Genomic DNA, 16,311 nt, shown 5'->3' on the forward strand with positions numbered 1-16,311 from the left:
GCAATATGCACCATGATCCTATAATTAAAACTTATTAATAATATTTTTTTTAGCCTAATACCGGCTCTTCCTCTCAATTATTTAGAATCGATGATCGTACGGAAAATAATCGCGGACTGGAATAAGTTAGGCAACAAGTGGCTGTACACGATCGTGAAAAACGTCGAGAAAAGTGGACGCTCAAGATGGTTGCGATGACGTACTACCGTTCGCGATAAATCTACCCCCCCCCCCCCCCCCCTCATCATCGATATAATCACTCCTGTGATTCTTTACTCATTGGGTAGCAGATACAGTAATGTACGTATAATGGGGACCACCAGAATTTTAAATTGTTTTTAAATCATCTCACAAATTACATATTTTAAATTGCATTAATTACTTGATTAACCTTATATAATTGATTATATGATTCATTTAAAAAAAAAAATTATTATATATCCTTTAGAAACGATCGATAGGGATCCGTATAGGATATTGTTTTAATCAATTTAACTACTTCCGTGATACTACATTAGACGCGCACGCGCGAAAGAGGGAGCTCATCTGGCAACACTGCAGAATATCGTGCGCATCCGCGATCCGCGATATTGCAATTCGTATCGCCGTGAGCTGAGGAGTAAGCGAGGAGTGTCGAGTGTCTGCTGCATCTTCGAAGCGGATCAGTCAGTCTGCGTTCACTGCTGCTCCGTCTGTGAATCATTTCGCTTGTTATAATCGTGAGGACGATGTGAGGACGGGCGGTGCGTTTGTTTTGATGTTTCGGTAGTGCGTTCGATCCATACTGGTAACATTCGCGTCGTCGACCTCTAGAAGATGCTGGTGAGTAAACAGGCGGGAGAAAATGTAGTACGACGTAGACATAGAGCAACAACGGTAACCGACGGCGGCTAACGCTTTCCTTCGTCTCGATAGCGCGTATATATATATATATATATATATATATATATATATAAATAATGTGTGTGATGTATGTATGTGTGTGCGTATATGTGAGGTTTTGTTCTCTTCGCGTTCTGTATTTTCGTATAGAATCCGTTATGACATACGTTGTGCGTCGCACGCTACGCATCCGCGCTTTTTCTGTCTCTCTCTCTCTCTCTCTTGTTCGCTCGCTTATCCTTCCTTCTCTATCTCTCTCCGTCCGCTAGTCGGAAGACAAGTCCGAGATCCGAGTATGAATGTTGCGGATCTCTTGCCGGGTAGAAGGTTCGGATAGTTACACAAACAGGGGACGTACTCCGTAAAAATCTGTAATTTTTTTTTTCCTCTCTCTCTTTCTCTTTTGTGTTCTTTCTCGTTCGTGGCAATTTCGCGACAGACACTTTCTAAGGCGTGAAAGGCGCCCAGAGGATGCATGGAAGCGTCATTGCACCGACCGAGACTACTGTGGCTATCAAAACGCACAAAGTTTGCGCTGTTATTGATTACGCTTCGTTCAATTACACTTTTTTTTTTTAGATTTTTATTCTTTTTTTCTCACGCACAACACATAAGTTAATTTGCTCCTTTTTAGTTATACTCTATTGCACGTATGTGTATGTATGTACATACATACATACATACATACATATATATATTGTTATTTTATTACTCTCTCCGAAATCGAAAATAAAAACGAGAGATCATGCAAACAGAATCAGTAGTATTCAAGATAAAATTGAAACAAATGTATGATTATATTATAATGTGTTGTATTTTTTTGATTTGGGAAATCAATAACAGATTTATATTTGCTTCATTTTAAATAAAAAGAAAACATATTAGAAATATGGCTTAAAATAGGCATCTAACATGTATAATTTATTATAAAACGTTATATATTGTAGATATGATAACATTACATTATATATATATATATATATATATATATTTGCATATATATATATATATATATGGTAGTATTTTTTCCATTATTAATATATTAGTTATTATTTTGCTATTACAATAATCCGTGTTCAGGGATCAGAAAGAAATGTGTGTGATTTACTTAGTTTATTGAAAAAGAATTATATTAAGCGTTGTTTTGCATTTTTATACTCTAAACATAATTAGTGTTTTTGTAAAGAAAATTATGAAATATAAATTATTGCAATAAAATCAAAAGTAAAAAAACATGGAATTTTATTCTCGGAAAAAAAGGGAATTTTTCTTATCTATGCGTATCCCAAAGTTTAAGTTAGAATTTATACAAGACACATTGATAAGTATTGATTAAAGGAAACAGACTTATACATAATTTGTACAAGAATATATATTGTAATAATATAATTTTACTTGTTGATGTTTGTTACTTTTTGCATTACAAGTTTTGATATGAAATCATTGTTATAATCTTGACATAATACATTAATATATAATATTAAATTTATTGTTATTACAGGGAGACGATCCACCGTCCCTATCGGTAGGTACGGAAGTTAGCGCTAAGTATAAGGGTGCCTTCTGCGAAGCAAAAATCCGTAAAGTAGTGCGATTAGTGAAGTGTCGCGTAACTTATAAACCGCAAGGTTTAGGAACCGCGACACTTTCCGATGATCAAATAAAAGGGACTTTAAGAGTAGGAGCCTCTGTTGAAGCTAAACATGTAGATCGAAAAGAATATGTTGAAGCTACAATTACCAAAATCCAAGACTGCAGTCAGTACACTGTAGTTTTTGATGATGGAGATATAACTACATTAAGGAGAACTGCGCTTTGCCTCAAAAGTGGACGGCATTTTGCGGAGAGTGAAACGTTGGACCAACTTCCGTTGACTCACCCAGAACACTTTGGGAATCCTGTAATTGGGGGTAGAAGAGGTAGACGATCAAGGCAAGCGCAGTAAGTGCGGTGGAGAAGTCTGTTTTTGAAAAGTCTAATAGTTGTTTAACACTAGAAAATTTTTATAAAATAGAGATGAAAGCAGCGAAGATGAAGACAGTCCACCGCGAGGCATTCACGATTCTGCTTCCAGTGGAGGTACAAAGGAAGGAATGGAAACTGAACCAGAGATCGGCAAAGTGGTGTGCGTGGAACTTGGTGACAAAAAGAAGAAGGATAATTGGTTCCCAGGATTAGTGGTTGCACCTACTGCTCAAGATACAGTAAGAATACGAGTGAGAGACGATTATTTGGTGCGCTCGTTTAAAGATGCGAGATAGTAAGTGAAAAATCTTTGTTCTGTAAAGTCGATTGCTATTATATATATTATATATTGTATAAATATTTATACATGTTTTTTTAAGTTATACAGTACCCAAGAAGGAAGCCACAGAATTTACCAAAGAATTGGTTAATAAAGTTGAGAACAGTACACTGAAGATTGCGGTAGAGAAAGCGCTTCTATTCTTAGAGAAAAATGAATTACCACCTCACTGGGATAAAGATTCTTTATTTGGGCATTCTGTTTCCAGTGGAAATAGTGATTACGATGGAGAACTTGATTCCGATGTAAGATTTCTCATTTATTTTTTGCACTTCTTTTTTTCTTTTTTTCCCCATTATACGATGGTTATGAGAAACGTAACTTTTTTCAGAGTTCGGATGATGAACCGCGTGAAGAAAAAGACCATTTTGTGGCTCAACTATATAAATTTATGGATGATCGTGGGACGCCTATGAATGTTTGTCCAATGATCGGATCTGAAGATATAGACTTGTATAGGCTTTTTCGGGCTGTTCACAAATTAGGCGGTTACAATCGTGTCACGAATCAGAATCAATGGAAAGCTGTAACACGACGACTTGGTTTAATGATGCAAAATTCGGGACCTTTGTACAATCTCGTGAAACAGGCTTATAAGAAATATTTGCATCACTTTGAAGATTTTTATAAAAAATTAGGCTGCACCATGGTAAATCATCCGCGAAGTAGCACGCGTAAACAACGCTCTGGAAGAAGTCTAATTCGCGATAAAGATAGAAATACTCCTATACCACCGCAACCGCCGGCGCAAGTAAAAAGTGACAAGGATGAGGACGAGAAGAAAGCTGCGGATGACGAGAAGAAGGAGATTAAGAAGGAACCAGTGAAAGAAGAGGAGATTATAAAAATAAAGAAGAAAGAAGAATCCGAAGGGAATGATAGTAGTCAGGAGAGCGATGTAAATATAGAAGGAGACATCGAATCATCATCTAATACTGAAAAATCGCAAAAACCAACTGCGCAAATTTCTACGTCATCTCCTACTTCTATTGGCGCATCATCAGCAACTACATCATCCGGTCGAGCCAAATCAAAAAGTAAAGAAGATGTCAAGAAAAGGACGGCCGAAAAGAAGAAGACTGAAACTAAAAAACAAGAGAAGAAAGATGATAAACTCAAGGAAGAAGAAGCTACTAAGACAAGATCCAAAGCAAAGGATGATACTGTAAAGAATAAGAGTGCTTCCGAAGGAAGGGAGACTCGAACACCATCCAGAGAAGGGGAAAAGAAAACGTTATCAAAGCAGCGACGTTTAACGGACGAAGAATTGAAGAAACGAGGAAGAAAACGCAAAGAATATGAAGCGGAGAAGTCGCGTGCCGATGAACAACTTACGGAGACTGCCCCGAGTTATAAGGGTCCCGTGGAGTGTGGCGATAAATTGAAGGTATATTACGGCCCAACGCACGAATCCAAAGTTACTTATGAAGCAAAAGTTATCGAAATTGAGAAGGACGGCCCGGAACCGATGTATCTTGTACATTATACAGGCTGGAATACGAGATACGACGAGTGGATTAAAGCATCCAGAATTGCCCAAAATTTTACACAAGCTCAAGGCAGGGTGAAACGTATTAAGGCCACTCCTAGGCCTCAAACCCCCAGTACGAATCTATCCAACAGCATCAGCAATAAGATGAAAGGCACTTGCAATTCGGGCGCTAACGCAACGCAGAGCCGTCGCCGAGCACAAAGTGCCGCTCCTACTTCCAGTAGCGTTGCTCAGACAATTTCGGCGTCTGCGAAGGAAGTTAAGAAAGAGGAAAAGGAGAAGGACAAGGAAACGATGCAACCGACCAGGTCCACTACACCGCTCTCCGTTGCCAGTTCAAGTTCCAGAACTAAGAGTCCTGCCACGCCTGCTAACAGGCAAACCAGGACAACCAGAAATACAGAGCTGTCTGGCATGGAGCATCGAAGGCGCACCAGAAGAACCTCGGGACATACAGATATATCTATCGCGTCGGAAACCGAAGACAGTGAGGCTTACGAATCCGACACTACCGAGACTGAACAGACTAAGACTAAAACAAGAGGTACGGAGGAAAGAAAACGGAAGGAGACGCGTAGCAGAGTGGAAGAGAGAATTAAAGCGGAAGACGTGAGTGACGGTGAGGATGACAAAGATAATCTGGATGAACCGCGTAAAGGTAGACGTTTGAGAAGAACACCCGGCAAATCACAAGGTATTAAATCGGAACCTGATAGCGACCAGGAGGAACAACCGAAAGGTCGCGATTTCGATCTCAATCAAATACGATCCGAATTAAAAGGTTTCGATAAAGCGGTCAAAGAGTTGGTTAGGATAGAGCCTGAGCCCGAGGATGAAATCAAGCAGGACGAAAAAGATAGCATAGTAGCGATCACGGTATCACCTAAATTGGAAAAAACCATTGAGACTCCAAAAGTGGAAATTATCGTCGAGACGAAGATAGAAAATACGGAAGATATATACGAGTTTAAAGAACCGGAGCCGTTCGAGTTCGAGGTGAGGAACAAGAGGGACACGAGCGGTGAGAAGGATAAATTGAAGAAGAGAATATTTGAGGATGAGCCTAAGAGTCCGAAAAAGAAGCAAAAAACGCCGGTCGCGATGCCGGTATTGAAAGAAACGAAACCACTGGAACTACCGGATAATGATTCTCGAAAGAAACCGAGGAAATTGTTCGGTAAGAGATCCGACGATGTGAACCAAGCAACAGTGGCGGTTGCTTCTGGCAGCAAACCTAGTCAGATCGCATCGTATATGGCATGTGAGGACGTTTTTAACAAGTTTTGCGAGTCCACGTCGTCGTTTAATCAACTGAAATCAATGACTACTGGGATGGAGGAACTTCCCAATAAGATGTCCGGCTGTTTAAGTCTTTTGTTCAACGATTTGCCGGCGGATGACGAGGGTACGCGCGATGATTCGGAAGACCGTCTAATTATATCAGAGACCGAGGTATCGGAGGCGGAACAAGACAACGTGTTTACGTATCAACAAGAGATTCAGTTTCACAGCGGCGGCGAATTAGCGGACATGACCGAATCTAAGAAAAACGAAACGAGTACCGCAATTGAATGTTCGAAGGAAGAAATCAGCAAGGCAACAACCAGCATGAGTAATAGTAACAAACCCTCTAATTCATTGGATCAAAAACAGAATCAGATCAAGTTGTTGTCTACAGTTGGACAATCGCAATCGGAATTGAGGATGCTGGACACTAAGTTGCTCGATATCACTCCGGTTCCGTCACCGATCGTAACACCTCCGGCTCCCATAAGCGCAAGGCTGCCGGCGACGTCCACGATAGAGGAAAAATTATCTGCCGCTGCTATGGCGTTCCGAAACAAAATTAAAGACGCCAAAAAGATTGCGGACGAGGATACATCCGATCTCGCGCGCAAGATAATCAAAGATGCATCGAAGAAATTAGACGTTTTACAAAGAAACAAAGACTCGGATCGCAATATTACTGTGATTGAAATAGATGACAAGAAACGCGAACAGGAAGAGATTAACGTGAAAGATTCGTGCAGAGAGATCATGCGTATGACGACTAAAAAAGAGGAAGAGGTGCAACAAATGAAGCCAAAGAAAGAAGCAGAACTGAAGAAATTCAAGGAGGATGCAAAGATCATCGCTGAGCACAAGACCAAGTTGCAGGAAGTCTCGAGGGACGAAAGCTGGAAAAACGTCGAGAACGAAAGTGGTAAACAGTCCGAAGAGGAATATAATAAAGTGACCGATCAAAAGGAAAAAGACAGAATTGAAAATCATAAAAAACAAATCAATCAGGATCACATTATAGATTCCACAGATAGTAGTGATTCGGAACAGAGGCTCGTGATAGACAATGAGGAATCACAAGATGTTAAAGTATCGACGTCCAGCTTTGACGTGAAGCTACAAGCGGAATTGGATCGTATACAGAATAGAGAGCAAGATAGATATGCGAGGGGACAGCCCTCATTGAAAGTTTCGCAGAATGTTCAACATCAGCAGCAACAACAACAGCAAGAGTGTGCGGAATTCAAGGTCGATGTAACACCGGTTTCAAAGACGGACGAAGAGGGCGAGACGATGAATTCACTGCTATGCGAAGAGGAGATACCCGGTTCACCGGCTCCGCCGTCCGAGAGTATCGAACAAGTCAATGTTGGTCCCTCGTGTAGTCCGCCCAAGAGTGAAGTTACCGAGAGTAGCATAGTGCTGATGGAGATGCCTTTTGCGAGCGCACCAACCTCGGGTCAAAGTACAACGAGTAGCAGCAGCACTGTTGCCACCCTCAGCATGGCATTGCCAAAGACCGTGGAGGCGTCGATACCGGTTTCTTTGCCAATGCAACAAACCGCATCTTTAAGTATGCGGCAGTCACAGCCACAGCAGCAGCAACAACAACATGTACCGGTTTTAATGCCGCTGCAACGACGAGAGAGCAATGAGGCCGCGCCAGTGATGGACAATACGCCGCCGACCACTCCCGATTCGAGTATATCCAATATCTCGGGCTCGCCCAGAGAAGAGAGAACCGGTGGCTCGTCGCCGATCTCCGAAGAGAACATTAAGCTCAATCGCGACAGCTCCGAGGCGGACAACGACAGTGCTGGCAAAGGCCCGGGCTTCAGTGAGGACGATACTCTGCCAAACTCCGAGGGCAACTGTGCCGACAGAATTCTCAAACCGCCCGCTAAACGCTCGATCGACGATATGCAGTCACCCAAGAAGCGCAAGAGAAATCGCAAACATTCGGAATGCGGCGCCGGCGGTGCCATACCGAAGAAACCCGGTAGACAGAATAGTAGGCATGGTAGATATGGAGCTGGAAGTGATAGCGACGATACCAGCGAAGGATCTAATCTTTGCGGAGTTAATAGCACGCCGACCAGTCACGCCAATACCATTACCAGTGTCCCTGATCTTGGCACCTACTCGTCGAGATCACCAAGACCAACAAAGTATAACTTTTACGTCGAATTAGGTACGTTAATAGAAAACTTATATTTACGCGTTTTGCTAATTTAATTACACATTAAAAATATTGAATTTTTCGTAAATCTGATTAGTTTTAGTTCCATAATAATCAGAAAAGCGTTTTTCTCAAAATAGTTATATTAAATTTTCACAGATCCCGAATTGGACGGTAGTCAAAGGATAGCTGTGTTACAGCAGAAATTAACCGAGCTGCGGAAGACATATAATGCCGTGAAGGTCGAGCTTGCTGCTATAGAAAGACGCCGAAAGAAACTACGAAGGCGGGAACGAGAGGGTAAATATTTTATTGTGTCATTTGCTCTTTATTAACTCCACAGTTTTCATTTTGTTTTTTTTCGGAAAGCACCGTTTGCCAATAGATGGTCACATATAGACACAGAAAAGATTTAAAAAATCTGATCTCATGATTCTTTTTTATTTATTACATTGATATAAAAATTAATAAAACTTTTCATTTCAGCGATGAAAGCAGCTAAAGCAGAAATGCAGCAAGCTTGTTCGTGATAAACAGTGTTGAAAAAAATCATTCTTTCCTCGAATAGTAAGTAAAACTTTTGTATTTCGACTTTCAGAGATATTGAAGTAGCAATCTTCGACACGGGCATCATGCAATCATGACAATTTTTATCTATGTACATCTCGTTTAGATAATATTTGTCCCTGCACACTTTTTTGTATTAATAAACTGTAGATATAGTTGTAAGATTTAGAATGAGGATGCGTTTATCAGAGCGATATATAATATATATTGTACATTGTTTCGTCAAGTTTCGTCATTGAATAATTAAAAAATTTTTATCTTGTTACCTGCTCAGATGCAAAGTACAAATTATCAAAACTGATGATCGTTTTTCACGTATTATTCATTTCTCTTTTCTCTTACAAAAAAGGAGAGAATTATCGATAGTTACATATATTATTGGTACAGACATCTTGGGAACAAGTAATTAACTAAGCTGGCTATCATTTTTGTTTTTCGAGCACGACCACATCGATTGCGGTTGAACTGTTTTCACACGATATTAAAAAAGATAAAGTACATAGTGTCATAAAAATTCCAGTGACATCGTATAAATATTGCGTGTATTATAGGAAAAAATGTGTAAATATTACAGATTAGAGTAAAATTGTGAATTGTTAAGCATTGTGTGCATGGGACGATTACGCGTGTGTATACATAAAAAATTCTTGTTTAAATAATATAAATAATGTTACACAATTTTTCATTTTGTGATTCTGGACATTACGAGCAATGGCTTCATGTATAATCGTGGAGTGTAAAAAATGGAATGTTTGTATTGCTATTTTAATTTATGTATATAACACAACATAAAATAAAATGCTATTATACTTGGATGCTATTATGTTTGAAGAAGAAACAATTTGTATATTGACACATGTAAATGGATGCTCTCGATAAAAAAATAACGATATTATTTTCTCTTTCATGCTCTTCATGATCGGTATGGCAATTTATCGTGAATGCAGCTCGACGATACTAACAGTTTACTGTTAGTATGATTTTCATGTAATATTTAGTTGTATTTCACATCTCATTATTAAATAGTTATTATATTTACTTTCATCGATATCCTAAGTCACGATTGGATTTGGTAGAGATACATTTATATTTGTATTTCGATATAGATATATATCGAAATGCATCAAGCGGACATTTTGCTTATCATTCGCAGGATGTCTACTCCCTGGAAAGACATAGAAAATCTAGAATTCTCGGGCAATTTTTTTGTACCTCGAGAAATTAGAGAATTCTCATGGAATTTTATTGGGATTCGGGGAATTTAAAAAAAAATTTTCTCTAATAATTCTGCTCTTATATTGTAAAAATCTACAATTCACCGATAAGCCAAGTTGTGAATTATGTGTTTAAAATATATTATAAATATATATCTATCTCCATTTATATAATGATATAAGATAATGATGATATATATATATATATATATATATATATATATATATATATATATATATTTAATATTAATAATATTTGTAAATCTGGCACTTGAAACTTAAATGGCTTTGTGTTTTTCCTTCATATGAATGAAAAGCATTAAAAAACGCGTACAATAAAAAATTTTATTTTAAGAAAATGTATAAAACAAAAATCTTAAATATATTCTTTGCCTGAAATTTTCAACAAAAATATCTGAAAGATCAGGGAATTTTTTACAAGATTTGAGAGATATCCTGCATTCGTTTCATACGCCTATTTCCTTAGATTCAGCGGCACGTTCAAAATTTTTTACGAGAGAACGACATCTGAAGCATTGGTATTAGCGGAAAAAAATTTTCTATTAAATAGTTAACCAGCATATATATCTGCGATTTTTATTTTTAAGTTTCTTGATCTGTCACTATAGTTATATTAAATTATAAACAATGTCAAAAGCGACAAATTATATATATATATTAAAGAGTGCTTAAAAAAACAGGTATTAAAAAATTAGATAGAATTGTGTAAAAAAGGAAACTTAATCTTAAGAAACACATCGAAGATGTGAATCAAATATTGTTAGGTAAAACAACTTGTAAGAAAATACACAAAACTCTCTGAAAAAAGAATAAAATTTTATATCGATACACACGCACACACACACACACACACACACACACACACACACACACACACACACATATATATATATATCGATATCATATATTTTTTTATAAAAAATCAATATGTGGATGTGCTTTATGATGTAAAACCGCGATTACACATAAATCTGAGGAGAATGAAGAAAATCGTGGGGATTCCTCGATATTGTATATAATTTACATTGTGTGTGTTACAGACTCAAGTCAGACTCTGATAGTTTATTGCACACTCTGACATAGCTGCGCAATTTGATGTATAATAGTCTCAGAAAAAAATGTTACAGTAGCACATTTGTTTGTACGCGCGCATTTGTTTTGAAAAAACTAGAGGATGCATTTTGACATTAAAATCTTTCAATAATTTGTGCTATATGGAATTGTATGTTTGTGTGTGTGAATGATATATTTAAGCAATTTGTATTATTGCAAATGTAAATATTAAATACAATATTTTACAGATCTATATTCTAATATCAGAATACAACTAATTATGCATTATTAGGGTTTTCAAAAGAAAAAAATGATAAGAATGGAAGGAAATATTATTTAGTTTATATTCTTTCCCTTTAGAATTATATATTATTATTCAGTTACAATCTCAAGCAATTTAGTTATGAAATTTATTAAAATTTTCAATTGTACAAAATCAAATGTGAAATTAAATTATTTACTTTGTTTATATTTATATTATATAAATTCTATAATATTACATAAAGTCTATAAATTTAATTAAAAGGTTTTAATTATTATTTAAAAATTAGAAATTTATAATTATACAAAAGAAAGTATATTAGTATATGAAATGATAACACACACAAAAGCCATCTGTTATATTATTGGTCAATTTTAATTTATAATACAATAATATTTCAATACCAAACTGTAACAATTCACAAATATAATTTTGACAATCCAAATTATCACTTAGAAAGATAAACCCATGAATAATTATAATTTAAATAAGTTTATTCAATTCAAAGTATATATATTATTATATATGCTCGCGCATTATGTATAAAGATAAATAGTCATAAATGCATCCTCATCTTCTGAAAACAGTTAATCTCCTTATACATCATACGACGTTACATGTGAAATAGTACATATAGTAAGCACAAGGCGAATTTTTATCGCCAAACAATAAGTAATTATTGTTTCACATAACATTTAACTGTGTCAGTGAGTTATCATTAAGAAATAAATCTTATCTTAACAAGAAACAATGCTCATATATATATATATATATATATATATATATATATATATATATTGCATTAGTGTATTGCTCCTGCATTTTTATTTATATAAGTGTCCTGTAAATGTATTAAAACATGTCAAAAGAAAGAGATAGAATAAGAAAAATTAATTTTGCACGAACTGTGTACTTAAAATCTGATATACATATTTATTACATTATAGCTTATAAACAAAGATGGACAGATTAAAATCTGTGTAAAACTTATGCAAAACCTAATTTCTTTCAATATAATATATAAATATTCAGATTATTGTACTTTGCACTTATTTGTATTAAAGAATAATATAAGACTGTTTTTTTATCGATTACACAATATAATGCACCTTCAATGACACGTACATATATATAATATACAATATTTCTTCTATCACTTGTTCTGTGTGTCACATAGCGAGTAACAGAAAATTTCATAATACAAATCAATGACTTAAAATATACGCATTATAAGTTAATTTTCATATTTTAATTTTATACTCTAAGTTCTACAGCTATAAGAAATTTCTACATTATACAATATATAGTATCGCCGCGAGATATATATATATATATAGATTGTTTTAGGAATATTATATATATATATTGATTAATTTTTTTTGTACACCACAGTAGAATCGATGCATTGAACATATAATAGTATCATTAAAAAAAAATGAAAGAATATTATAAAATATTTTCTAAAGAAAGTATATTTTTTGTAAGATTTATAAAATAATATATATGTATATATATGACTTTTAGGACTACTTTGATCAAACTGTGATTATTTTAATCGTTAATTTAATTGCAGGATGACCAACATCAAAATTTCTAACAATATAATTATATAATATAAATTTTACAACTGACGTTTTGTGAAATTTTGCTATTGGTTATTTTGTAAGTTAATCAATGATTAAGTTAATCATTATTTGGCTAAAATAGCTCTAAGAAATGTACTGGGTATCGAGTATCTAGAGTAGCAAAGAAAAATTACATGCCCAAATAAAACATGAATAAAAACCTAGCAAAGAAACATATTATCCAATTGAAGAAAATACATACAATATTTTGAAAATAAAGAAACTAGAGTGCATAATCATAAACAAAATTTTAATTAATTTAGTAAGTTTAGTCTGATTTGATACTTCCAATGTTTTATAACTATAATTTGTCGTTACATATTGTTATAATTAAAATTTTATTTAATTATAAATTGCACATATATAGTTTACTCTTCTTGTTCATAAGTTTTTATAGACAATGTTTCTGTCCTTTGTTACTTTACAAATTGAGTTTCACATCTAGTTCTCTCTTATCATGAGAATGTTTTTTTTTTCCATTAAAAAGTAAAAAGCTAGTTAAAAAGCTGAATATTGTTGTTTATTTAATATGTCTTAATTATTATTTTTTCGTGCTCGTAAGAAATATTGAATGAAAAATCTGTACAAAACTACTTTAACTACTCTCTCTTTCTGAAATACTTGGGATATCCAATACATCTCTAACATTAATATACACATATTCATCTCACAATTATTTCAATATTATTGCGCTCGCCCAGAATATATTTCGCGTTTAAAGTATCACTTTCTTACAAATTAGTTTGCCCATTATTGACCATAGATTAGCGAGAAAAGATTCAATGTGTGACCTTACAATGAAATTGTCTCTTACTTAAATTGATGCTCCGTTTATACAATAGAATACTATGTAAAGGAGCATACTTTTGTGCGTATCTCCCATTGAAGATTTCTCAACATTTATGAAATCTCATTCTATCACAAGATGGAAGTGAACATTGATGTTAAACAATTTTCAAATCTTTTTAATACTCGTGAAAGAATATTCGCTGCTAAAGTAAGTATACAAGATATTATATAGGAAAATGTAATTTGACATTAATTTTTATCTCACCATCTGTGTGTCCTTTTCTTTACACATTTCAATCACTGAATTATTAGCTTAAATGAGAAATGAGAAATTATACAGGAATCATTTAATCTTGGCAAATGGCGCATTGAGCGAAAGGGCATACTATTTTCCATTGCACATGTCAACAAGGAGGTGGGCTAGACGCTGGAGCTGTATCTAAGGTTGTGGCAGAAGAAGATGCTACTGTGGCCGCTTTATTGTCAGGATCTAATCTCTGTCTGGTAAACATGATCTGTTCCATTAATTCATGATGCGCCTCTAATCGTTCAATGCAATGTAAACACGCAGTCTTTGGCAGCGGGTCATTCATGTTTACCTGTAAAATATACACGTAAAAGAAACTGCTTTATTGCATCGCATTTCCTTGGGTATCAAATCATGTAAATGAAAAATGAACCACTGATACAATGATTTGTAAATATGAAGAAATAGGAAAGATGATACGATGCATTCTTAAAAAAAATGATAGTCGATGCCTCTCTCCCCCTTTCCCAAAAACATGTAAAATATATTCCGCAAGAAAATGTGAAATAAGCGTGTCAAAGGAAAATGAGGACCCTTATCTGACAAAAGTGTGCAAGAAGCTATGTTCTCTTTTAGGAATATCCATCGCTTCCGCACATCGGAGAAGCAAGAGATGGAAATCGATGGAGCGGATGGGTGCGAGTGAAATTACCGTGATCGGCAGGTAAGTGTTTATCTTCTCGGCGAGCTTCATCCTCTCGCCCTCTTCCCCGTAAATGTGGATCACGAAGCGGTTCATCTTGCTGCAGAGTCTGCATATGAACCCCGTGATTACGGCCTTGTCCGTGCTACCCATCTCTGCTGCCCCAGGCCTCTGCCCCGCGGCCTGTGCGCACCCACGCACACACACCCACGCACAGCGTTCGCGTCTGTCTCCAGGTACCGATTGACAAAGCGACTCCACGCGCGATCGCTCGTGCTGCGAGAGAGCGAGCGTATATCCGAGAGAGAGATGTATCGTGCTTTCCACTCCTCGAGATTTCCTCCAGAGTTTGTTTATCGCAGACTCCGTAGTAGACACACCGAGCGCGCTCCGAGCAATGTCCAGGTTCAGGACCGTATACGCGCCGCTCGCCACCCACCAACACGCAAAGGGTTTGCCGTTATATTTTATTATTATTATTATTATCGCTATCGCTATTATTATTGTCGTCCCGGTGACGCTGCACAGTATTCTTGAATTCGCCAGGGTTTGCTCTAATTCACAATTCAGCCGTACTATTACGGTGTGAAAGAAACGGAAATGGAACACGTCTGGCGAAGCGAAATATATGCAGTCCTGACGACCGCGACTGAAAGTTGATCCGAAAGCAGCTCGAGAAAAAGAGATGCGAAGAAATCAGCTGTCGCGGGCATCTGTCAAGCGCAACGTCTAATATAGGAACGTGAATCTTTCTCCCGTTCATCGTTTTTCCGGCTCATCGCTGTCTCGACGAATATATATTATATATGAGGCTATTTAGATATAAATACAAAATCAAAAGCGCGAAAAGAGGGTAACAAAAATTTACGTTTCTTTTTTCCCCTCAAAATTGTAAATTATATATATACGGCGCGAAGAGAATTATAAGAGGGATAAAAGCCGTTGTTCTATACAAAAGAGATTCTTATCAGCTAGATATGTTTTCGATTTTTGCTCGATATACTTGGATCCACTGAAAAAAATGAGATTAGATATATAAAATATGGAACATATATGTGTGATTCTTTCGCTAAAATTGTCTTCCGAGAATTCGTGAAGAAGTATTATTATATATATATTACAATTGATCATTGAAAATTTTTACGAGGATATTGCAGTGATTTTTATTGCATGAAGTCTATATAAACAAATTCCCATAGTATTTTGCAATTCCAATATATATATATATATATATAGTACGTGTGATTTACATTAATTCATGCAAATAATATACTTTTCCGACGAAGTCACGCGTTTCATCTTCACGCAAGAGAGGAGAACAGGATTATTATAAAAATGGAGAAGGGCGATAGTTGCATTTATCGTTCGACTCTGTCGTCCTCAGGTCGCGATCGCTTCCGGGAAAGTGTATATTGTATAAACGGATTTTTAAATCGCGACGCGCACCGCGATTCAACATGGCGGCGATCAGCTGTGTTCTGTCACAATGATATGTTCGCCTCGACGAACGTTGGATTAATTAGCCTAATCGGTGCGGCGTGCATTATCCGTTACGACTATATAATTGCGACTAATCATTCCGTGATTCCGTCGATCGGGTCTCGAATTGGGCGTATCGCGTGTACGACTATCGTTCGTCGGTATCTTTTCTTTTCTCCCACCACGCCGAGTGACCGCGAATACGAGGCGTC

The 16,311-nt window shown here is 36.2% G+C and overlaps 2 protein-coding genes across 3 annotated transcripts; one reads left to right on the top strand and one right to left on the bottom strand.

Annotated features, from left to right (window-relative positions):
* The first annotated feature begins 531 nt into the window (after positions 1-531).
* Positions 532-10,095, top strand: Htk (AT-rich interaction domain hat-trick). 2 transcript variants are annotated; one of them, XM_070295399.1, is made up of 7 exons: positions 532-822; positions 2,384-2,814; positions 2,897-3,142; positions 3,228-3,432; positions 3,519-8,151; positions 8,299-8,439; positions 8,626-10,095. In XM_070295399.1, the coding sequence occupies exons 1-7, from the start codon at positions 817-819 to the stop codon at positions 8,667-8,669; spliced, it is 5,706 nt and encodes a 1,901-aa protein (XP_070151500.1). In that variant the 5' UTR covers positions 532-816; the 3' UTR covers positions 8,670-10,095. The 2 variants fall into 2 exon arrangements, with proteins under 2 accessions (XP_070151500.1, XP_070151499.1); XM_070295398.1 differs by having other exon boundaries at positions 533-822; positions 2,384-2,823; positions 8,626-10,094.
* A 1,506-nt stretch (positions 10,096-11,601) lies between these two features.
* On the bottom strand, positions 11,602-14,875 carry LOC138933661 (uncharacterized). Its single transcript, XM_070296577.1, has 2 exons — positions 14,630-14,875; positions 11,602-14,269 (listed from the first exon to the last, which is right to left on the bottom strand). The coding sequence occupies exons 1-2, from the start codon at positions 14,771-14,773 to the stop codon at positions 14,075-14,077; spliced, it is 339 nt and encodes a 112-aa protein (XP_070152678.1). The 5' UTR covers positions 14,774-14,875; the 3' UTR covers positions 11,602-14,074.
* Positions 14,876-16,311: the final 1,436 nt, after the last annotated feature.

Source organism: Polyergus mexicanus, unplaced genomic scaffold, assembly GCF_030449975.1.
Source record: "Polyergus mexicanus isolate NDT 795.1 unplaced genomic scaffold, iyPolMexi1.0 SCAF_5, whole genome shotgun sequence".
Classification (NCBI taxonomy): Eukaryota; Metazoa; Arthropoda; class Insecta; order Hymenoptera; family Formicidae; genus Polyergus; species Polyergus mexicanus.